The 25298-nt window shown below is 38.8% G+C and overlaps 1 protein-coding gene across 1 annotated transcript in view; it reads right to left on the minus strand.

Annotated features, from left to right (window-relative positions):
* Positions 1-1707: 1707 nt before the first annotated feature.
* Positions 1708-25298, minus strand: part of LOC127449076 (ATP-binding cassette sub-family C member 4-like) — a 111447-nt gene continuing 87856 nt past the window's right edge. The window contains exons 25-30 of the mRNA XM_051712224.1: positions 19721-19912; positions 19198-19443; positions 14440-14612; positions 14203-14308; positions 6657-6791; positions 1708-4476 (exon numbers count right to left, since the gene is read on the minus strand). Of these exons, the coding sequence (XP_051568184.1) occupies positions 4387-4476; positions 6657-6791; positions 14203-14308; positions 14440-14612; positions 19198-19443; positions 19721-19912 (942 nt within the window). The 3' untranslated portion in view covers positions 1708-4386. The remainder of the gene's footprint in view (positions 4477-6656; positions 6792-14202; positions 14309-14439; positions 14613-19197; positions 19444-19720; positions 19913-25298) is intronic.

Raw genomic sequence — 25298 nt, forward strand, 5'->3', positions numbered from 1 at the left:
GGTTGGGAGGGTTACTTTTGAAATGTATTCCACTACAGATTACAGAACACATGCTGTAAAATGTAATTAGTAATGTATTCTAAATACTTTGGATTACTTCTTCAGCACTGGTAGATTTTTTTCACTTGTTTTGACTATAAAAACTCTGCCAGTGCAGTAAGACAAAATACACATGTTAAAAATACATTCTCTGAAAAACCTAAATATCTTATGCAGTGTTGTTTCTAAAACAAGATAAATCAAACTGATCTTGTTTTAAGGATTTTTTGATATTTTTACAGGAAAACAATACAAAAATTATCAAGAATAGGATTTTTGCCCTAATATCAAAGGTCTTACTAGAAAAAAAGAAATTATGATCCAATGTGAATTTTCTTGATAAAATATGATCGTGCCTGGTAACGTGCATGTAAAATGGCTAGAAATAGCATTTTATCTTAGCGTAAAGCTGACAATTTACACAAGGTTTATTTCTATTTCTTCTGCTCCAAACTTACTTCAAACTTACTTCTCTGTCTGCTCGTATGAATGTAACACATCATAAGAAAGTGTTTCACCGCTGTTCAAATGCACTTTGGATCACATAATTTATATGTAGAAATGTTTTCCATCTGAAAGGACTAAATATTAAATGAAACAAATGACAATAAAATGCAAAGTAATCTCTTCAGTAATCAAATTACTTTTTGAATGTAACTATTCTAATTACCAATTATTTAAATTGTAACTGTAGTGGAATACAGTTACTTATATTTTGTATTTTAAATACGTAATCCCGTTACATGTATTCCGCTACTCCCCAACACTGGGAGTATGTGAAAGGGAAAGTTGATATACAGTATATAGTAAAAAGGACTTTAATATTGATCTGTTTTTCACCAACACCTATTATATCACTTCTGAAGACATGAATTAAACCACTGGAGACTTATGGATTACTTTTATATAATTGTATGTACTTTATGGAGCTTCAAAGTTCTGGCCACCATTCACTTGCATTGTATGGACCCATAGAGCTGAGATATTCTCATTTGTGTTCTGCAGAAAACAGAAAGACATACACATCTGGGATGGCCTGAGGGTTAGTAAATGATGAGAATTTTCATTTTTGGGTGAACTATTGCTTTAAGGCTTTAGAAAGGGGTTCATTAATGACTAAGAAGTAATTTGAAATCTCATTATAAGTCATAGATATGCAGTTATAACAACATGCATAACTACATGCATAAACAGGGTGACTTTCATGCAATACCTGCACAATAGTGAGCCATTTTACATCACATGTTGTAATGCTTAATAGCACTTATTCAACATTAGTAAACTATGTACATGAAGTTCAGAATGGCTTAATGGTCTTCAATGAGCATGAAGACCTGGACTAGGTAAGTTGGGACAGCACTCAGAAAAGTGCCATTGTTTTGATTAAGGTGACAAGGAAAGTGACACATTTGAGTGATTACAGTAATTAATAAAAATACAAAACAGACTGTGGCAAATTCCCTAATTTTAATCTTAATATAATAATTTTTGCCACATTTTAACATAAATCATTGTACCATATGTTAATTAGGGCCTTTAAAAATAAAAAAAAATTAAAAATAATATATATATATATATATACATACACACACACACACAGTATATATAGTACAAAGTGCATTTATTAAGCTTTTATAACACATGTTAAAATATTCACTATTTGGCAAGTATTATGTGAAAGTTTCCATTTGTATTCCATTGTACATTACATATTAGTGATTAAGGAAACCCTTTATAAACACCTAAAAAAAGATTACATGAATGTAAAGTGTTACCCTTAAATGCTTGAAATTAATTTTGCAGATATATTGTAAATTGTGCCTACTTATTCAGCCATAAGTTTTTAAGTGTGGCTTATGTGTCCAAAAATATTTTGGGGCCACTGTACATAATAAGATATTGTAAATTCTTCTAATGTAAAACAAGGACAGACATAAGAATCATCAGTTTAATACACAAAAGTTAAGTAATTCTGGCCTACTTATCACCAAGTTTGAGTGTTTTGTTTTGGTATGATCATTGCTGCAAGGAAAGCATACCACATATCTCTCATTATAATGGATCTGGCTATCCTTTCATATCTCCTCTCAATTTTATGTGCATTACCAGAGTGTATTGAAAGTGCTTTTTCAATGGAAAAGCAAAGGCAAGCATTCCTTCTTGTGCACACCTTTGAACCGAACACAATGGGATCCTCTACTGGAAAGATCTCATACTTTTGTTTGTCCATCCAGGAGAAGAAAGGCCTACAGTATCACTTACACTCCAGAGATGATGGTTACGATTACAGACAAAGCCACAAATGGCGAGGACAAGAGGCTGCGATTCGATGCCTGCTTGCCTAACACATTGTCTCTTGTTCTCGGTCAATCCAGGATTTTGCCTTCAGGTTAATTCCTTTACGCCCTGACATAATGGTCTCAAAACACCATGGGACACAGATGACAGACTGTAAACAAATACCTGCCATCTCCCCCGGCACCAAACCTTTAAACCATTATGAAAGATGTAAAGTGACAAAGTTCAATGCCGGAGGTTGTTCTTCTCCAGATTATTTGAATACAGGGGGTTTCCCAGCAATACTCAACCTACATGAAAATACAATGGGCACAAGAAGCATTTCAAATGTGTGCCATTAAGTGAATTTAGTTCTGAGAAATGTTCTAGCACATTTGTTTGCAGATGTCACTTGGTTTTATGTTTTGTTTTCTAGTACAATGACATTTCTACATTTTTAAAGGCAATTTAAGTGTCTAAACACTTTGTTGGGGACAAAAACATGGTTAGGATAACATTCTCTAAACTGTGAGATAATCATATAATTATCTTATTAATAATACACATTTTTAAAAACAAACAAAACAAAAACCATACTAAGGACAAATTTTGTTTTTCACTCATTTATGAATATAGTGTACCTAAGAGCCATTAAGACATAAATCGGATTAACAGTAGAAAGAAACTCTACTGCATTCATTAACCATCCCTTTCTTCCCACATTTCCAAATTAGCAAACAAATTATGATAATAAAATCTTTTTTAAAAAAGCATTACATGTAGAGGTTACATTAAACACAAATATAATGCCCAATATTGTTTGTACTGCACAAGAACTGCATGTCAAGACGAGGTATAAGTTTCCACATTCAATATAATGCAGCATTAACACAATGCAGTCAGCAAATGTTTTTCAGCAAATATGCTTCTATACACTCTCTCTAAAGTGATTGTGATTATTTCAATAATTAAGGCAAATGTCAGAGTATAAAAAATAATAAAAATCAGAAAGAGATCTTCCTTATTACCATGATTTGTCTTAAGGCAGTCGTAACGTTTATAAGGCCTTGTGTTGCTGTCAGAATCCAGCTGCGTGTATGTAGAGTGTGAAACCACAAATTATAAAGTAAAGGCACCTGTGTAACTAAATACAAGTGTAGCTAATAGCATAGTGTTTAGTTTGAGCAACTTCTTTGGCCCAAAAAGACTATGTATATCTATCAGTCCTGGTACTACACTTTATATTAAGGCACGTATTAAAAAAAAAAAAGTTATATACAGTATCCAATCAAGTAATTATTTAATAAGTTTTTATTTTATCCCCTTTTCTCCCCAATTTGGCATGCCCAATTCCCACTGCTTACTAGATCCTCGTGGTGGCGCGGTTACTCTCCTCAATCCAGGTGGTGGAGGACAAGTCTCAGTTGCCTACGCTTCTGAGACAGTCAATCCATGCATCTTATCACGTGGCTCGTTGTGCATGACACCGCATAGACTCCCAGCATGTGGAGGCTCATGCTACTCTCCGCGATCCACGCACAACTTACCACGCGCCCCACTGAGAGCAAGAACCACTAATCACGACCACAAGGAGGTTACCCAATGTGACTCTACCCTCCCTAGCAACCGGGCCAATTTGGTTGCTTAGGAGACCTGGCTGGAGTCACTCAGCACACCCTGGATTCGAACTCCCGACTCCAGGGGTGGTAGTCAGCGTCAATACTCGCTGAGCTACCCAAGCCCCCCAATCAAGTAATCTTAATAGTTACCTAGTCTTTCACTATTTTACTGGAGAAATCAGAATGTGGGTGTATTAAGTTTGTGCATAATTGGTGCCTCCTCTTGTGATTGTAGCTATCACCCTTTGCTCTCTGGATTTGTTGGTGTAAATGTTCAGCCTTAGCACATGTCTACGAAGTGTACAAGTCTCCAGATCCACTCAGTTTGACCAAGCAGAGATCTCGCAATTGTGTCTGGGTGGAGGTAGGCAGAACTTCTGTCCTATTGCCCTGCGCAGAAGGAAAGCAACTGTGCCCCATGTAGATCAGGCACTTGGTGGCCACATGGCTGTTATAGAGCCGTCTCAAAGATCACCAGACTGCCATCTTCCGCGGTGGCAAAGCTGTTGGGCAGGTGGGATTGACTGCGGTTCATGTATGCCTGCAAACAAAAGAGAGAAGTTACAGTATGTGTTAAAAGGAGTGCAGTTAGTGTGATGCATTTCAGTGGTTCTCAACTGGTGGGTCACGAAACAAGAATGGGTCACACAAGTCGGTTCTTACAGGTACTTGTATCATGGACAGCAGGGAAAAAACAACGGTGAATGCAAATAATATTTAAACTAACCATATAATGATGCATAATTAGGATTGCAAAATAAACAGGATAATCAACTTTTAAAATAGGGAGAAAAAGCTTCCAATATTATTTATTAAGGATGTCAAAAGTTGTGTCAGATCAAAATGTACGTTCTTCTGACGCACATTCATCTGTCACTTGGTAGATGGCAGTCAAATTAGAAAGATGGGTCTTTGACAAATAAGCTTGTTTGAGGTGATAAATTATAATTATTTTTTAAAATCTAGTTTTACACATGTGTCAAGTTTTTTAGAAATGTCATCTTTGTGTTCATGTTGGTTTGATAAATAAAAAAAATAAAAAAAAAACATTTTCAACCAAAATGAATAATTTGACTAAACAAATGGTGTACCCATCAAGATAAAAGGTATCAAAATAGTCTCCTTGCACCTTAAACTTAATCATTAATTTCAAGCAAGTTTTCAAACATATTTTTCAAGGTAAAGATACTTTTTTACAAATATAAAGATTTTTTTGAGTCACAAAAATAAAGAAGTTTCTCTAGGGTAAAAAAAAAAAAAAAAAAGAAAGCCTAACACTTTAAAATAAGGTTCCAAAAGTTGTATATGTTAACATTAGTTAATGCACTATGAACTAACATGGACAATGGTATTTTTATTAAATAGCATTAACAGAGAATAATACTGTAAAAAATATACTTTATTGTTCATTGTTATTTCATGATCCCTAATGTTTTTACAAATTTTAAGAAATGTAGCCTTATTATAAAGTGCAACCAAAATGACTTTTCACAAAAATGTCAAAATATCTGATAATTTATTTTTAAAAACTTCACACAGTCATGAGTGTGTACTAATATAATGATGATAAAAATATTTGTTTAATATATTAATATTTTTTTAATTGTTTCACTGCTTATTTTTTTTTAAAGAAATAATATCAAGTTTGTTCCGAACTACTTAAACCAACGAATCTTTTTTTATTTTATTTTTTTAAAGAATTTCAGATGTTAATGAGACTTTATTTTTTACTGTCTCCAGACAGTTACACCACTTAGATATTTTTAAGTCCCAGAAAGAAAAAAAACATCAAAAATGACTTGGAACTCAGAAATGTAAAACATGTTCAAAGTAGAGGTGCATTAAATAATTGTTTTGTTTGAATTGCACTTTTTATGTATTTTTTAATAACTTAATAGACCTGGAAAAAAAAAAAGTGTCACTTCGTTTACCCAGATGCCAACAATGACAGATTGCATTTTCATCCTCGAAAACAATAAATAAAACAAATAAAATCTGGATTCTAGAGCAAAACCAGCTGAAAACCACTGATGTACATGTGACCCTTTAATGAGACCTGGAAAGGGATGACAGGCGTAATGGTTTTCCCAAACCTTCCCCAACAATGCTTTTCAAAACACAGGGGATGGAACACAGACGGCTGAATGGAAGTAAAAATCCCCTCTTATTTAATATCATTATAATGCAGTAATCAAAACCTCTTATTGTATTTTAAAGCACCCACGGCAAACAATGAGTGCAAAGACAAAAGAAGAAAAAGCACCTGGTGTTCACCGCTCCCACCCCCCCGCAGATAGATGAAGAAAAGTCCCAACAGCACAAAGCATGGCCAACAAACAGTTGGACACACTATCAGATATACTCTCGATTGAGCCAGTATTCAAAGTGCACAAAGGCAGAGTGGTCTAATATCAGGTAGATGTGTCCTTGAAGGCCCCAGTGGCCATCTCCAGAGGGGCTGGCTCGCAGAATGGGCTCACCGATTGAAGGAGGCGGAGAGGAACATGATCCGATGGCAGAACAACATGCCGCTGAGGAGGGGGAAACTAATACTGACTGACAGCACAAAGGCTTGGGCTCTTTCAAACATTATGTATTGTGGCTATCTGGCACAGGTACATGTGGCATGTATTCAGTGATCAGACTGAATGACATGGATGGGAGATTCACATCAGCATTACGCTAAAGCAGGGGGTCAATACATTCAAGTACTTTGCTCACCAGTTTGGCGGTCTGGACCAACGAGGCTGCTTCTGCTTTTCCGGTCTGCTGGACCATTTTATAAAAGATCCCATTCTGGTTCTGTAGGAGAACATGGGGATTATCGTACTCGTGGATGCGACCTGCATCAAGAACCTGCAGTAAAAAGTGGTAATACACCAATGAGTCCAAAAGATGTGTGAGAGATGTAAAAGAATGGGCAAGGGGTGCTTATTTAACCATATCAAGTATTACCATCATTATAATCACAATTATCACATGTCCTGTAATAAATTAAAGGTGAAGGTGAGGACATCATAATGCAACATGGGTGTGTTTGAGTATGTGTGTTTATTAGTGTGTATCAGTTGAGCAGATGAGCAATAAGACAGTAAGTTAAACATTCAAAAGTACATTCAAATAATCAAATACGATTGCTGCTTAGAACGTGATCATCTTTGTTACCAGCTTGAATATTATGTTATTTTTCCCAAAATGTAAAACCAAAAACATAAAAAAATATAATAAAAAAAAAAAAAAAAAAAAAAAAAAAACATGGTTTTATTATGATACCATGCACAAAAAGTTTGGTGCTTTTTAAGATTGATGGCAGCAGTGTCGTTTTTGTTTAAAAAAGGGCTGTCAATCGATTAACATTTTTAATCGAATTCATTACATGATATTGATTAATAAAATGAATGAATCACAATTAATCGCATATTTCAATAACTGCAGAGCAAGGACACCCAAATATAAATAAATCAATACATAATGATTAAATAATTATAAATAATTATATTTAAATAATTTTAAATACAGTATAAAATAATACATTACATAACTGCGGGAGACGAGTAAAGCATTGACTATGCATTACAAAAAGTGTCTTTACAAGTCAACATATTATTTATTTCCATATAATTAAACATAAGCCTATCATTGGTCTACAGTCCACATCAATTTATTTAGCAATTGAATTAGTAAATCAGTCAGAGATAGACTTATTATAAAGGCTTTTCTAAGGACGCGTGTATGTACACATGCAAGAGATGAACGATTTTGGAGTATCTCACTTTGGTTGCGTCATAATCAATGTTTTTAGGGTGCCGTGTCAAGTCACCAAACGTAGTTAAAAAACAGAGAAAAAACACACATTGAGAACCCTGCATTCGGAGTGGTGCTCCATCCAGCTGTTTGAACACAATAAAAGTTCATCAAGCTTGAACTCTGGTATGCAGCATTGTAAGAAATTTCTTCACATGAGCTTACGTTTCCGCTCTGCTGCATTCAGATGCATTTGAATGGGAGTGAAAGGAGAGCGAAGTGTAGTGTGTTCACTATACTGAACCGTGAACAAGAGGACGCGTGATCAATATAAGACTGAAACGTCACCAAAGAAATTTAATAACTTGCTTCGCCTTTGAAATGACTTTCCTTATCGGATGACATCAGAATTTCCTCTTACTTTTTAACCCTTCCCCTCCAATCACCTAGCTCCATTCTGGAAAGCAATGCCCACTTTTGAATGTCCAATCAATTCTTGATTAATAAATTCAAGCCCCACCCTACATTTAAAATGGGTTGCAGGAGTTGCGTGGCACCATGCAAGGTTCGGATGTGTGAATGGTGAGCTCTGCGCACTTTGCTAGTTTTAATACTTTTTGTGTCATAAACCAGTGAGATTCGATACACCCTGATTCTTAACTGTTCTAGGAAGACAATATGTCAATGAATTCAAAATTCTCGGGCTCTGGAGACATTAAAAGACACTTACGTGCTGAAGCCCCTGAGCAGCAGGCCGAAAGCCCGGAAGTAAATTTGGCCAGTGAGGTGAAGGAAATTCGGCGACAATTGATGAACGTGTCAGCAATGCTGATGAAAGTCGTTGCGGACTTGGAGGAGCTTGCTGTCATACGTCGATCGATCACTGCCATGGAGACAAAATTCACTGAGGTGGTTAGAAGAGTGGCGGGAGAAACTGATCGATTATCTGGCGACCAAGGCAGACTTGGAATGCGTTTAGGAAAAGTTGGAAGATTTGGAGAATCGTAACCAACGGAACAAGGTCTGAATTGTTGGAATTCCTAAATGAGCAGAGGGTCAGAATATGGTGGAATTTCTGGATGGACTCTTTCCGAGTCTGCTTGTCATAACAGGCCATAAGCTGGAAATCGAGTGAGCTCACAGGGTTCTGGCTTGGCGATCCGCTAAGCGAGACAGGCCCCGATCAATTCTGGCCAAATTTCTGAGATCATCCAATAAAGATCTTGTATTACCTGAGGCGAGGAGTAAAGGAAGGCTTTCTTGGAAGAACCATAACATTTTCTTATTCCCAGACTTTGCGAATTCGACAAGAGAGAAACGTGAAAGAAACTCTTACATCAACGGAAGGTCGCTTTTGCACTGTTGTTCCCGGCCAAATTGAGAATAGATGCTAAGGATGGCCGCAAAGTATTTACATGTCCCCAACAAGCATTGTCCTTCATGAAGTCAGTGGAGTGAGTGGGTCATTGTGTGATTCTCACATTGCAGTCGAGTGGGCCTGACTCACTGAACATTCACTTGACCGTCCGAGGAAGCTGGGCACCTTTTTTGTTTCTTTTTGTGCTGGTTCCGCCAAGCGGCTGGAGTTTGTTTTGTATGGTAACACTCCTTCAAGAAACTCTTGCATTGACGGAGGGTCGCTTTTGCGCTGATGTTCCCGGCCATGTTGAGAATAGATGCTAAGGATGGCCACAAAGTATTTACATGTCCCCAACGGGCAATGTCCTTCATGGAGTCAGTGGAGTGAGTGGGTCATTGTGTGGTGCTCGCGTTGCAGCCAAGTGGGCCTGACTCACTGAACATTCACTTGACCGTCTGAGGAAACTGGACACCTTTTTTGTTTCCTTTTGTGCTGGTTCCACCTAGCGGCTGGAGTTTGTTTTGTGTAGTAACACTCCTTTGGGTCAGTGTTGTGGATAAATATGCACCTTCTTTGTGCTTATGCCTCCTATTGGCTGAAGTTTGTTTTGTGGAGTATTTTTTGCAGGACATTGGAGTAATTAGGTAATTTGCTGCACTCATGTAACAGCCGGCTCACTGAACATTCGTTTGACTGCCTGAGGAAACTTTTTTTTTTTTTTGGTGCTGGTACCGCTAGCGGCAGAAGCTTGTTTTGTGGAGGAACACACCTTCGGGACAGTTATGTGGATGAATCTACACATTTGTGTTTATTCTGCCTATTGGCTGGAGTTTGTTTTATAGATTTTCTTCTGTTTCGGTCTCACAAAATTTGTATAGAAACACCGGATTTGAGCAATCCGATAGCAAAGTTGTCACGGGGGCTCTCGTAGGCGTACATGGACTGTTTGAGTTTAGAGGGATGGATGCCAGTTGGTGCTGTCGTGTGCAGGGTTAATGCGCACATTTTTCTTTTTTCTGTTTGTTTGGTTCTGGGGTTTGACTGTTGCACTAGTGTTGGAATGTGGTGTTCATAATTTTGTTTTTGACACAATATCAATTTTTTCTAATATGTCAGAATGTCCAATGTTAATATGAGTTGATTGTCTCTCTCCACGTGGAATATGAATGGGTGGGGCACCCCCTAAAAAGAAGGAAGGTAATTTTTTTTTCCTTAAACGTAAGAAATACGATATAGTGTTTCTTCAAGAAATGCATCTTTCCCTGCAGGAACCTGAAAAATTTGGTAAGTTATGGGGTGGGCATGTTTTCTTTAGTGCTGGCTCATGTAAGAGCTGGGGAGTCATTACATTGATAAGTAAACATCTACAATTCAAAGGTCTCAAACAAAGTAAAGATAAATTAGGAAGAGTCATCATTGTTTTAGCTGAAATTCAGGGGCAAAAGTTGATTTTGGCTAATATTGACGCACCTAGCACTGATGATTAGGGCTTTTTTATAGATCTTGTTGCAAGCCGCTGGCACCCCTCATGATATAATATTGGGAGGAGACATTAATCAGTTGATGGACTCAGTTCTTGATCATAGTGAAGCAAAAGTGTGTAAGTCCCCTAGAGCAACATTGATGCTTCACAGGATCATACAAATCTTGGTCTTACAGATATTTGGAGACTTTTGAACCCATCTGGTAGGGACTATACATTCTTTTCATCCGTCCATAAGATTTATTCTAGAATAGATTTTATTTTTATATCTAAGTCCCTCATTTCATCTGTTGTTGACTGCTCAATTGGAAACATCTTAGTCTCAGATCACGCCCTGGTGAGTTTAGAGATGTTGCCACATACAGAGAAAAATAAATCATATAGTTGGCGCTTTAATGTATCCCTTTTGCAAAATCCTGAATTCCAACAAATGTTAAAGGCTGAAATCAATGTTTATATGGAGACCAACTGGTCCTCAGTATCCTCTTTGGGCGTGGCTTGGGAGGCACTTAAGGCGTTTCTTAGGGGTCGGATCATACAGTATGCCTCATTCATCAAAAAATCCAAAGCACGAGAACTCGTGGAGTTAGAAGAAAATATTAAAAGTGCCAAGGCAGAGCTGAAGCGCCGAATGTCGTCTGTAGCCTCAGAGAACTGACCGATTGAAATACAGATATAATACTATTTTGTTGCAGAAGGTGGTGTTTTGGCTATTCAGGGCAAGACAGTCATACTTTGAGTTGGGGGACAAAGCAAGGAAGCTTTTGGTTAGACATATAAAGCAGAGAGAGTCTTTTTCTACCATTCCCTCAGTGAAATCTGCTGGTGGTGAAATTTTTACCTCAGCCATTGATATTATTAATGCTTTTAAAGAATTCTATCTTGATCTCTACACTTCCACATCTTCGTCTACTGATGAAGATATTAGAAACTTTGTGGAACCATTAGAACTCCCTAAACTGTCGAATGAGCAAAAAAAAATCTCTTGATTCTGAGATAACCTTGGAGGAGTTTGGCGAGGTAATTAAGGCCTTGCCAACAGGCAAGGCTCCAGGGCCAGATAGTTTTTAGTCTTTTAGATCTTATGCTACAGAATTGGCTCCACATTTGCTAGAAGTTTATACGGAATCATTAAAGAATGGAAGGCTTCCGCTAACCATGATGCAAGCCAGAATCAGTCTGATTCTTAAAAAGGACAAAGATCCAAGTGAGTGTAAGAGTTACCGTCCAATTTCCCTGATCCAGCTAGATGTTAAAATATTGTCAAAACTTTTGGCTAACCGATTAAGTTATGACATCTCTTATACATATAGATCAGGTGGGGTTTATTCGGGGCCGCAGCTCTTCTAATAACATTAGGCGTTTCATCGATATCATGTGGTCAGTGGCGAATGAAAAGACTCCGGTTGCTGCCATCTCACTTAATGCCGAAAAGGCATTTGATATGGTAGAATGGGATTATCTTTTAAAGATTTTGGAAATGTACGGGTTTGGGAGTACGTTTATTGGATGGATTAAGTTATTTTATAGACACCTGGTAGTGGCGGTACAAACAAATGGATTAATTTCAGATTACTTCACTCTGGATAGGGGCACACGGCAGGGTTGCCCTCTATCCCCATTATTGTTCTGTCTTGCTCTGGAACCATTAGCAGCCACGATATGAGAGGAGGATGATTTTCCAGGGGTGATGGTGGGAGGTGTGGCACATAATCTTCTGCTTTAAGCAGATGATATTTTATTATTCGTCTCCGACCCTTCTAGATCTATGCCTTGCCTCCACAGAATTATTAATTCCTTTTCTAAGTTCTCGGGATACAGAGTTAATTGGTCTAAATCCAAAGCTTTGGCTCTGACAGTGTACTGCCCGATAACGGCCTTTCAGCTGGGAGCCTTTCAGTGGCCCAAACAGGGCATTAAGTATTTGGGTATTTTATTCCCAGCAAATTTGTGTGATTTAGTTAATTTTGACCCTTTAATAAAAAAGGTTTTCGAGCGATGTGGGCAGGTGGGCTTCATTAGATTTATTACGATTGGGAAGGTTACTGTTATTAAAATGAATTGTATTCCAAAATTCAACTACCTGCTACGTTCTCTCCCTACAGATGTCCCCCTATCTTATTTCAAGCAATTTGATAGCATAGCGAAGTCCTTCATTTGGAATGGTAAATATCCCAGATTACATTTCAGTAAATTGCATAGGCCGATTGACAAAGGTGGGCTAGGCCTACCCAAGATTTTGTTTTATTATTATGCGCTTGGTCAGACATTTGGCTCATTGGTTGCTTCCACCTGAGAGAGCCCCTCCCTGGTTTTGTATTGAACAGGAAGTTCTTGCCCCTATTTCGCCATTGCAAAGCCTTTCTATCAAACTATTTGGAGAAGTTAAATTACACCCCGTTATCTCGAATTTGCACTCGGTATGGACAAAAGTGTCCAGAGTGTTTAATTCGGACATTTATTTAAATGTTGCCCCGAGCTTATGGCTGAACCCAAATGTATTAATTATGTATTAATAAGTCCCCTTTCTGCTGGTCAGAGTGGATTGTGAGGGGGGTTACTACACTTGGTGACCTATATGAGAGCGGAGTGTTGAGATCCTTTGAAAATTTCGTTCAACATTTTGGGATTCCCAGATCTCAGTTCTTTAGGTATTTACAGCTGCGCCACCTGCTCTGTACTATTTTTGGGAGTAGCACACACCCTCCTAGAGCGGCAGACACTCTGGGAGGGGTGATTTCTGCTTTTGGAAAAGGTCAAGAGGCATCAGTGTAATTACTCCCTGCTAATTCAGAGTCTGGGGGATGGAGCTTTAATTTCTGTCAAGAGATTATGGGAGAAAGATTTAAAGTTGGTATTGGAGGAGGGAGAGTGGGCTAGGATTCTATAAAAAATCAAGTCTGCAACTAGAGATGCAAGAGTGCACCTTATGCAATTCAAGATTTTACATCGATTCTATTGGACCCCCTCTAGATTGTATAGGCTTTGTCTTAAAGACACACCCACCTGTTGGCGATGCCAATCAGAGGATGGAGACATAACCCATGTCTTTTGGGGGTGTGGTAAGATCCAGGAGTTTTGGTTGAAGTTTCAGAGTTTTGTGTGTAATGTATTGGGCATTCGGGTTTCATTTTGCACCAGACTCTGTATTTTGGGCAATGGGGTGGTCATCGATGTAGAGAATAGACACATAAATAGTTGGGTCCTAACTAGTGTCATGATCACCAGACAGATATTTTTAATGGGATGGAGGTCGGCTGGAGCGCCCTAATTTCAGGAGTGGTGCTCAGAGATGGGGAGGGTGGCGGCCTTTGAAGAAGGGTCATTTAGAAGTCTGGGGAAATTGAACTTGTTTGTGGGGAAATGGGGCAGATATCTGGCATTTCTGGATATGTGATTATTATTATTATTTTGTGTGTGTGTGTATGTGTGTCTATAATCATGTATGACCACTGAGATGTTGTTGGGGGCCGGGGTTGGGATTGGGAGGGATAATAGTGGGGTTTAATTGTTGATCCTGTGTATATATGTTTTGTTTTTCTGTGTTCAATATGTGAATCAATAAAAATTGTTAATCAGAAAAAAAATGGGTTGCAGATGCAAATGATGTTTAACGTTGACTTTAATGGCTTCCATATTTTATGTTACAGGTGTTCTTCTGTGATGTCACTGGCACTCACCAGGATACGGTCACTGTTTACGATAGTGTTGAGTCGGTGTGCAATGGTGAGGACGGTGCACTCCTTAAACTTCTCACGGATGGTCTTCTGGATCAGCTCGTCTGTCCTGTAAAATTTGTTTAATTTCATAATGATTTTGTTTTGTAGCACTCAGTAGAATTTCAGTTTAATATTAACAAATCTCAGAGGCAGGGCAAAAGTAACTGGTAAAATAATAATAATAAAAAAATGTATCACCGAGGATCCACATTTGCCGTGGCCTCATCAATGATGAGAATGCGGTTCTTTCTCAGAATGGCTCTAGCCAGACAGACGAGTTGCCGTTGACCCACACTGAAGTTAGATCCAGATTCAGCCAGTTCTGTTTCGAGTTTACTTGGCAGCTCCTCCACAACAGTCTTCAGCTGGACCTTTGAGCAAACGGGCATGTGAAACACAATCAATCTATTAGCTGAAGCTTGAGCCCAAATTTTAATGACCTGCATCAATAATCGTAATCCAAGTCAAGTGTGGTTAAGGTTCACATCTCAAAAGGTATCTGTAGCCTAGTTTATACCTGGCATTAACAATCGTTCCAGGTTATCAGATCATAAGTGGATTACACTCAATACAGGTGCAATTGCATTGCAAAATTTTTTTGTGATCAAATTGCTCAAACCACATTCGAAGTTGGTCAGAAACTTATGTGACCACAATACATTGTAGTGTAAATGCAAACCATACACTTAAGAAAATGTGGAAAAATCTGTATGGACCATGGATCAGAATTAGAAATAAGCACTTCACAGATTTTTCACAGATACATCTCAAAAAACAAAGTACAATATACAGTCCTGCTCGTGAATATCTAGTTAACTTGCTACCAAGTGCTTCAAACAAAACTTTGAATATCTAACTTTTGCAGATGAAATAATCACTGGATTTGCCAAAGCACTCGTATCAACCTGGTACCTTGTAAATATAACATTGTTTCTAAGCAGACTGACAAAAAAACCTGTGTATCCTTACTCTGGAGGGGCATAAAATCAGCCAATCACATTAGCACTTGCTAGGTCAAGAAAGTGCTTTTCAGTTTTGTGAGGTGCATCAGGTGGTCCATGGGAATTAGGAATGGGAAACATGAGAAATTTAACGATTCCCATTAGTTCACCCAAAAATGAAAATTTCCTCACCCTCATGATATCCCAGGTGTGTGTGACTTTCTTCAGCAGAACACATTTGAAGAAAACTAAAAAAATCTTGGCTTAGTAGGTCCTTAAAATGTAAGTGGATGGTTATCCAACTTTTGAAGATCCAAAAAGAACAGACAGTCAGCATAAACAGCATTCATATGATTCCAGCAGTTAAATTATTGTCTTCTAAAGCGATACGATCACTTCTGGTGTGAAAAAGATCAATATTTAAGTACTTTTCAACTCTAAATCATTGCTTTCGGTCAGCAGCAGTATGCGCGTGTGATGCAATTATGTTGGCATGTGAGACGCAAAAAGAACTGATGCATGTGAGACACACCTGGAAAAGCAGCGCTGTTCACAACTAAGAAGGATGAATGCTGTACAGAAGTGTAAAGGGGTTCATTGTAGGGTAAAAGTATGAAACGGGAACATGGGGCTTCAACTCAAAAGGTACGTTTTAATCAGGTAACACACAAAAATAGCTCTGGTGGTTGAAGCGTAACTCTCTCTCCTCGCCTCTGGCATGGTTCCTCCATATATTGCTCTCCCCAGTGCTTACTGCAATCAGAAACAGGTGTTAGACATTATAGCGCTCATGTGTATGCACCCTTACCGCGATCTCTCTCCGGACGAATGCTCGACCACGCCCCCGCCGCCACAAGAAGCTTGGTTTTGGTTTAGATCCGTATTTATATTTGTTAGATTATTCAAAATCAGGGTTCCCACTCTTTTCAAGGAACAAATTTCCAGGACATTTTATGCGTCCAACAAGTGTAATATTTAAGCAAAAACAAGTGTCCACTTAAATCTAGCTTTTATTTTGGCGTTTCTGTGTGTTTTTGATAGTAGTTTCTCACCTCCACATAAGCAGTTTGCTTCATGACCCAGTGTGATTATAAATACCAATAAACCTGTGATTTAATTAAATTCATACTGTACACCGATCAACCACAACATTAAAACCACCTGCCTAATATTTTGTAGGTCCTCCTCGTGCCACCAAAACAGTGCCAACCCGCATCTCAGAATAGCATTATGAGATATTCTTATCACCACAACTGTACAGAGCGGTTATCTGAGTTACCGTAGACTTTGTCAGTTCGAACCAGTCTTGCCATTCTCTGTTTACCTCTCTCATCAACAAGGCATTTCCATCCACAGAACTGACCCTCATTGGATGTTTTTTGTTTTTGGCACCATTCTGAGTAAATTCTAGAAACTGTTGTGCGTGAAAATCCCAGGAGATCAGCAGTTACAGAAATACTCAAACCAGCCCATCTGGCTTCAACAATCATGCCACGGTACAAATCACTGAGATCACATTTTTCCCCATTCTGATGGTTGATGTGAACATTAACTGAAGCTCCTGACCCATATCTGCATGATTTTATGCACTGCACTGCTGCCACACAATTGGCTGATTAGATAATCGCATAGATGATTGTTGGTGATAGAGGGTCGAAAAAGTTGAGACAATCGCTGATCCATGGACGAGTTTTCCGGCTATTTTAATGATTCAAGTATAGAAAATTATCTGCACAATTGTGCAGATTAGCTGCAAAAATAAAGGGTATTTTGGTGTGGGCTTGCTTCTGTTTCACAAATTTGTTCAGTTTCATTAATTGACTAGTTTAGTGACCACTTCTTGAGATGCCACTAGGCTGTGACAAACGAGTGTCTTATGTGATATGGGCAAGTCATTGAATCATTTTGAGATGTTCACAATCGAAATCTGCCAAGAGACTTTATAGTATAAGCATTATAACAAAGAAGATCTATAATTTCCGTTCAGTTAGTGAACTGCCGAGCATGACTTTTCATCCAAAAAGACAACAATAATAGTCTAATAATAATAATAATAATGAGTATTAATAACGTCCTTACTTTCTCCTTTATTAAAATTTGCATGTGAAATCTACCAACTTCAGTAGAATATTTATGCTGTACTGTATCATTTTCCTACAGTATTTAAACTACTGAGCATGACTTTTATCAGAAATGACAACAATAATAGCCTAAAAATAATAATTTTGAGTTTTTAAGAATGTCCTTTTGTCCTTGTAAAGTGCATTTCACATGAGTTGAGTCGAGGCGTCAAAGTTTTGCTCAACGCCAGCGTCAAGCGGCGCTTTGCCCTCCACATGACAAGTGTTGAAGAAAGTATCATGGAGGGGTGAATTTACAAGCTTGCCATGCAAGAAAGCAGTAGGTGTGCACATTAAACATTGAAAACATTTATTTGGAAGATAAATTTTTTTTTAAATTGCTTTGATTGCAGAAAGAAAAAAAGAGGACTTGTTTATGTTTAGGCCTTAGCTTTTTATTTTTTATTTTTTTGGTGAAAGTAATTACTGTAGTTCAATAGCTGGGGTCTTTGGATATTCGGAAATGATAAGGTAATAATTCATTCAAATAATTATGAGATTCAATATCTCTTCATAAATTTGGATAGTCTTAAACTATTTCTTGTAGCTTTGTACTCCTAAAGACACCATTTGTGTGAGGCAAAAACGTGTGCGAAAAACACTTTGGTGTGAAGTTAGAGCCGAGGTTGCTCTGACGCGTCAATTCATACACTTCAATGTATTCGGCAGGGCTGGTGCGAGTCATGTGAAAGCCCATCAATGTGTATAAACATCAGTCACTTTTATGCATTAATGGCTCTTCCACCATTTTCTCTCCGTGATGAATAAGCCAGACTCGCATGCCGATGATGAAGTAAACAAACAACATGCCCCTCTCATTCAGTCGGTCGGTCCATGTACCAGGTCTTTCAGTTTGTTTATGAATGAGAAGTTTCACGAATGCTGCTTCTCACTGTGCAGGTGCTGTTGTAGCCAAGCACGCGATTGGCCACTGCTGTAATAAATCTCGAGGGTGTAAGCGCCCTTAACCATTGACATTGTTTCACAATGCACAGCTGGCAGTGACAAAATAATACGAATTTGTAAATTTGACTCCTATTCCGAGTCCCGATCCTTACCATGTTTTTGTACATGTAACGAAAACCTTGCTAGCAACACAAACCATTTTATCATACCTAAATATTTTTCAGGACAAATAATGATTTTCCAGTACATTTAGTTATTTTTCAAATTTTCCATGACTGGAAAATTGCATTGCAAAATTCCAGTTTTCCAGGACGTGTAGAAACCCTGACAATGGTGCTTTTGTGTGTTTATCCTGGATGTCTCAACTGAGAACTTGAGATTACGGCCGTAACATGCCAACACGAATACATCAGACCACGTAAACTCAGCGCTCTCACCAGAAGCGATGGGATATAGTTAGTTAATTAATGATTGATCTTTTTCGCACCAAAAGTGACGGTATTGCTTTAGAAGCCATTAATTTAACCACTAGAGTCGTATGGATGATGTTTATGCTGACTGTCTGTGATTTTTGGAACTTCAAAGGTCTGATCACCATCCACTTTAAGGATCTACTGAGCTAAGATATTTTTCTTTCTTCAAATGTGTTCTGCTGAAGAAAGAACATCATACAATAATTGATTTTTAATCAAATCTAAACAAACAAGAAATTTGATGACACATTTAATTTATTCTTTTATAAAATCCCATTTATTACAAATGACAAAATTTGTGTATCTTTAATTACACATTGTCATATTAAACACCATTCAGTAACTGCACTGCTTGATTGAAGTCTCACAGGTCTCACAAAATCAGAGACATTCCCCTCAGATTTTGAGGCTGACCACATATTGACCACAGATCACCTGAGAAGGATGCTAATATCAGGTGTAAACTGGGCCTATATAAACCTATTTGTATTACAGTGAGTGTGTGCACATGTGTACCTCCTCCAGAGCGCTCCACAGGTCCTGGTCTGAGTGCTGGCTGAAGGGGTCCAGGTTCTTCCTCATGGTTCCAGTGAACAGAACTGGATCCTGCGGGATGATGGACATCTTCTGACGGAGGTCATGAAGGCCAATCTCAGAGGTCAACACACCATCTATGAAGATCTTCCCTTCTGGCTCCGTCAGACGGAACAGCGCTGATATCAGGGAACTTTTCCCTGCACCAGTGCGTCCTACAATTCCGACCTGCTCAATGCAAAAGACAAAATGTCTAATTTAATTTCAATCAAGAAGCACGTGATTGATTTCTATGAATTTTTATGGAAATTTTGAAATTTTGAGATATTGAGGAGCAATTTCTAACCTATGAAATATTTTAGAGCTGAGCATAACTAGAAAAAACAATTTTCACTCTAGGAATGTTCTTTGAATTTTAAGGATTTTATTAATTTCCAGGCCATAAATTCACAAATTTAAAATTGCCTGATACTTTCAGGTTTTCACCATGTTGTGCTGGACTCACTTTCTCTCTGGATCTGAACATTGCTGTGAGGTTCTTGAGGACTACAGGTCCATTGGCACTGTAGGACAAGTTGACCCGATCGAAGGTTATCAGGCCCTGATTTGGCCAGTCGGGAGGAGGTCGTTTTTGGGTTTCCCAAGGTGCTTCACTCTCTAGCTCTGTGTACTCCACCACTCTCTCCACTGAAGTCATCTGGAGAAACACCAAAACAGAAACCAATTACCTGTAAAGGTAAATCACTTAATGAAACAAAATCAAATAGAACCATGAAGAGGCTGTCTCTTTGGGTGAATTTAAAAGTACTAAGGAAGAAGAGTCTAGAAGAATTTCAAATTTAGTAGGAGGGTCTAAATTGTGTCCCTGAAACCACTAAGGTGAAGTGTGTAAATTCTGTGCCATTAGTAGAACCATACATGATATAAAATTATCTAGATTTTAAACGTTTTATGAAGAAAGCGTGAGTAAAGCTTGCCTGTGCAGAAGTTGCCGCCATAGGGTGTTGTGGTTGGTTGCCAGGGAATTGCTATGTGGTTGCTAAGGTGTACTGAATGGTTTTCAACCTATTATTACATTTTTTTTGGTGTTTAAGTGTTGCTAGGTAATTGCTTACTAGGCCAATATCAAGTCTATGGTATTCTGACCTCTAGATATGGCTTGGGTTTCTCCTCCAATGCAAGTCTAAGGAGCCGCTCACATCAAACGTGTTTAACATCCATCTGCACTGTTTTTAGATTGTTTTTCAAAGTAAACATGCCCTAGATGCACATTTTTGTCAGTTCTGCTGCATCTCACAGTGGGTTTTTTTTAGAGTCTTGTGCAGGAATACCACATTTTTTGACACCGTTTCAAGTTAAAAGAACTGCATACTGTTCACCTGTAATCTGTTTCATTTGTTGTGCTGCGTCAAACTTTTTTTAACATAAGAATGCATTCATTCTGAACGGCCCCTTAGGGATTTTTGACCATTTTAGCATACACCAGGTGTATTGAGGTCTGCGAAGGACTGTTTTTTCCATCACGCACCAACCCGCTCCTATTGAATTTGACTCCATTTTCACCCGCTCTCTGCCCACAGTGACTTTTTCCCCAACCGCTCCCGTTACCACAACCCTGCATTCGTTTTCTAAATTGGGCAAAAGCCATACAAATAGACAACAAGTGTACACAAAGCATGTTTTATTTTTCTGTTACTGCCATTATCGGATGTCGCGTGACAATGCCAATCTGATTTGCCTGAGGTTGATATATTAACACTAAATTGACAATTTTCTAGCCCGAGTTTCACATCCTTTGATGACACTTTGCTCTGCCATTCTTCTTCTTCTTCTTCTTTTTTTTTTTTTTTTTTTTTTTTTTAATTTGGAATGCCCAATTCCCAATGTGCTTTTTAAGTCCTCGTGGTCGTGTAGTGATTTGCCTCAGTCAGGGTGGCGGAGGACGAATCCCAGTTGCCGGTCCATGGCGATGGTAGTTCCGGAGAGGGCGGAGCTCGGGCCGGAGGTGAAGTTCAAAGTCGGTCCATTCACCCCGGTCCCTTGTGGAGACCACCTCTCACCATCCCAGCTCACGGAGGTGGCCAGGTTGCAAAAAGAATTTGTGGACGTGTTCTCTCCTCTTCCCGGTCGTACTAACCTCATACAACACCATACTGAGACCCCACCGGGAGTGGTTGTGCGTGGTCGGCCATACCGTGTACCCGAGCACAAGAAAAAGGTGATTCGGGACGAATTAGAGGCAATGCTCGAAATGGGGGTAATAAAAGAATCACACAGCGATTGGGCCAGCCCAGTTGTCCTTGTACCTAAGAGTGATGGGTCAGTCCAGTTCTGTGACTTTCCTGTAATCAACAATGCGGTGTCTTAATTTGACGTGTACCCAATGCCCCGAATCGGTTGGGTGTTGCTCAATTTTATTCAACACTGGATTTAACTAAGGGATATTGGCAGATCCCCTTAACTCCATTATCCCGAGACAAAACTGCCTTTTCCACACCGTTCGGATTACACCAATTCGTCACTCTTCCATTCGGTTTGTTCAGGGCTCACGCCACGTTCCAGTACCTCATGGATAAGATTTTCCGGCCACACGCTGCCGCCTATTTAGACAACATCATTATAAACAGTAATGATTGGCAGAGGCATATGCAGCATCTGAGAGCCATCCTGAGGTCGCTGAGGCGGGTGGGGCTCACAGCAAACCCGAAAAAGTGTGCAATTGGACGGGTGGAAGTACGGTATCTGGGCTTCCACTTGGGTCATTGGCAGGTACAACCCCAAATTGATAAGACCGCAGCGATAGCGGCCTGCCCACGTCCCAAGACCAAAAATGAGGTGAGACTATACAATCTAGAAGGGGTCCAATAGAATACATGTAAAATGTTGAATTGCATAAGGTGCACCCTTGTATCTCTAGATGCGGACTTGACATTTTTTAGAATCCTAGCCCACACTCCCTCCTCCATTACCAAGTTTAAATCTTTCACTCATAATCTCTTGATAGAAGTTAAAGCTCCATCCCCCAGACTCTGAATTAGCAGGGAGTAATACATTGATGCCTCTTGTCCTTTTCCAAAAGCAGTAATCACCGTTCCCAGAGTATCTGCCACTTTAGGGGGGTGTATGCTACTCCCAAATATAGTATAGAGCAGGTTGCGCAGCTGTAAATAACTAAAAAACTGAGAACTGGGAATCCCAAAATTCTGAACCAAATTTTCAAAAGATCAACACTCCACTCTCATATAGGTCACCGAGTGAATTAACTTCCCTCACAATCCACTCTGACCAGCAGAAAGGGGACTTATTAATACATAACTTTGGGTTCAGCCATATGCTCGAGGCAACATTTAAATAAATGTCCATACCAAGTGCAAATGCGAGATAACGGGTTGTAACTTAACTTCTCCGGTTAGTTCAATAGAAAGGCTTTGCAATGCCGAAATGGGGCAATAACTTCCTGTTTAATAGAAAACCAGGGAGGGGCTCTCTCAGGTGGAAGCGACCAATAAGCCAAATGTCTGACACCGAATGCATAATAATAAAACAAAATCTTGGGTAGGCCAAGCCCACACTTTGTCAATCAGCCTATGCAATTTACTGAAATGTAATCTGGGATGTTTCCATTCCAAATGAAGGACTTCGCTATGCTATCAAATTGCTTGAAATAAGAAAGGGGGACATCAATAGGGAGAGACTGTAGCAGGTAGTTGAATTTTGATTAATTTTAATAACATTAACCTTTCCAATTATAGTTAAATGTAAGCCCACCTTCCCACATTGCTTGAAAACCTTTTTATTAAAGGGTCAAAATTAACTAACTAAAATCACACAAATTTGTTGGGAATAAAATACCCAAATACTTAATGCCCTGTCTGGGCCACTGGAAGATGCCCGGCTGAAAAACGTTGCTGGGCGGTACGCTGTTAGAGCCAAAGCTTCGGGTTTAGACCAATTAACTCTGAATCCTGAGAATTTAGAAAAGGAATTAATCATTCTGTGGAGGCAAGGCATAGATCTAGTAGGGTCAGAGACGAATAATAAAATATCATCTGTGCAAAGCAAAAGCTTATGCGCCACACCTCCCGCCACCACCCCTGGAAAATCATCCTCCTTTCTTATCACAGCTGCTAATGGTTCCAGGGCAAGACAAAACAATAATGGGGAAAGAGGGCAACCCTGCCGGGTGCCCCTATCCAGAGTAAAATAATCTGAAATTAATCCATTCATTTGTACCGCCTCTACCGGTTGTCTATAAAGTAACTTAATCCAACCAATAAAAGTATTCCCAAACCCGTACATTTCCAAAATCTTAAAAAGATAATCCCATTCTATCATATCAAATGCCTTTTCGGCATCAAGTGAGATGGCAGCGACCAGAGTCTGATCATTCACCACTGACCACATGATATTGATGAAACGCCTAATGTTATCAGAAGAGCTATGGCCCCAAATAAACCCCACCTGGTCTATATGTATAAGAGATATCATAACCTTACTTAATCGGTTAGCCAATATTTTTGACAATTTTTTAACATCTGGATCAGGGAAATTGGATGGTAACTATTACACTCGCTTGGATCTTTGCCCTTTTTAAGAATCAGACTGATCCAGGCTTGTGTCATGGTTGGCAGAAGCTTTCCATTCTTTAATGATTCCTTATAAACTTCTAGCAAAAGTGGAGCCAATTCTGTAGCATAACATCTAAAAATCTCAGCGGCAATGCCATCTGGCCCCTGAGGCTAGGAAAAGGCTTTAGTTTCCTTCCAAGCCATGCCCACAGAGGATACTGAGGACCAGTTGGTCTCCATATAAACACTGATTTCAGCCTTTAACATTTGTTGGAATTCAGAATTTTGCAAAAGGGATACATTAAAGCATCAACTATATGATTTCCTTTTCTCCATATGTGGCAGCACCTCTAAACTCAACAGGGCGTGATCTAAATGTAAAAAAAAAGTGAGACTAAAATGTTTCCAGTTGAGCAAACACGTGAGCAAACAACAACAGATGAAATGAGGTTCTTCTAGAATAAATATTATGGACTGATGAAAAAAAATTATAGTCCCCACCAGATGGGTTAAAAAGTCTCCAAATATCTGTCAGACCCGGGAATCGAACTTGGGTCTCTGGCACAAGAGTTTTAATTTCTACCACTAAGCCACAGAAGGGAGTTGAACCCAATAGTCAGACGCGCTCTTAAAAGAACTCAGAAGAGTTTATTAACAAAAATAGCAAAAGAGTACAAAAGCAATTTCTTAGTGACAATCACAAAAAACAGAAAAATCTTTAGTCCAGAAAAGGATCCGAAAGGAGGAAAAAATAATCTCCAAAAAACTCAGGAAAAAAACATCAAAAAATAAACACGGGGAAAGAACAAACCAAAAGGCTTACAAAGTTTGGTACTTGGAACTAGAGCAGACTTACGGCAGTAACTGGCTAGGAACATCAATAACCAAGCAAAGAAACAAAGGGAGTGATCAACTTAAATACACAGTCCAGAACGAGGCACAGGTGAAAACAATAGCACATGATAAAATGGCGGGAAACTGAAATGAAACACAATAAGGGCCTCTAGTGGCCAAAATAAAACATTAAACAAAAAACTCTGACAATATCTGTAAGACCATGATATTTACACATCCTGTGAAGCGTCAATGTTGCTCTAGGGGGCTTGCACATTTTTGCTTCACTATGATCAAGGACTGAGTCCATCAAAAGATTAAAGTCTCCTCCCAATATTATATCATGAGGTTTACCAGCGGCTTGCAACATCCCTTCCAGAGCTATAAAAAAGCCCTGATCATCAACGTTAGCCATGTTAAGACTCTGCCCCTGAATTTCTGCTAAAACAATAATGACTCTTCCTAATTTATCTTTCAATAGTTTGAGACATTGGAAATGTAGATGCTTACTTATCAGTGTAATGACTCCCCTGCTCTTACTTGAGCCAGCACTAAAGAAAACATGTCCACCCTATATCTTCCCAAAATTTTCAGCTTCCTGCAGGGAAAGATGCGTTTCCTGAAGAAACACTATATCATATTTCTTACGCTTAAGAGAAATAACCTTACTTCTTTTTATGT

The sequence above is a fragment of the Myxocyprinus asiaticus genome, chromosome 12 (genome assembly GCF_019703515.2).
Source record: "Myxocyprinus asiaticus isolate MX2 ecotype Aquarium Trade chromosome 12, UBuf_Myxa_2, whole genome shotgun sequence".
NCBI lineage: Eukaryota > Metazoa > Chordata > Actinopteri > Cypriniformes > Catostomidae > Myxocyprinus > Myxocyprinus asiaticus.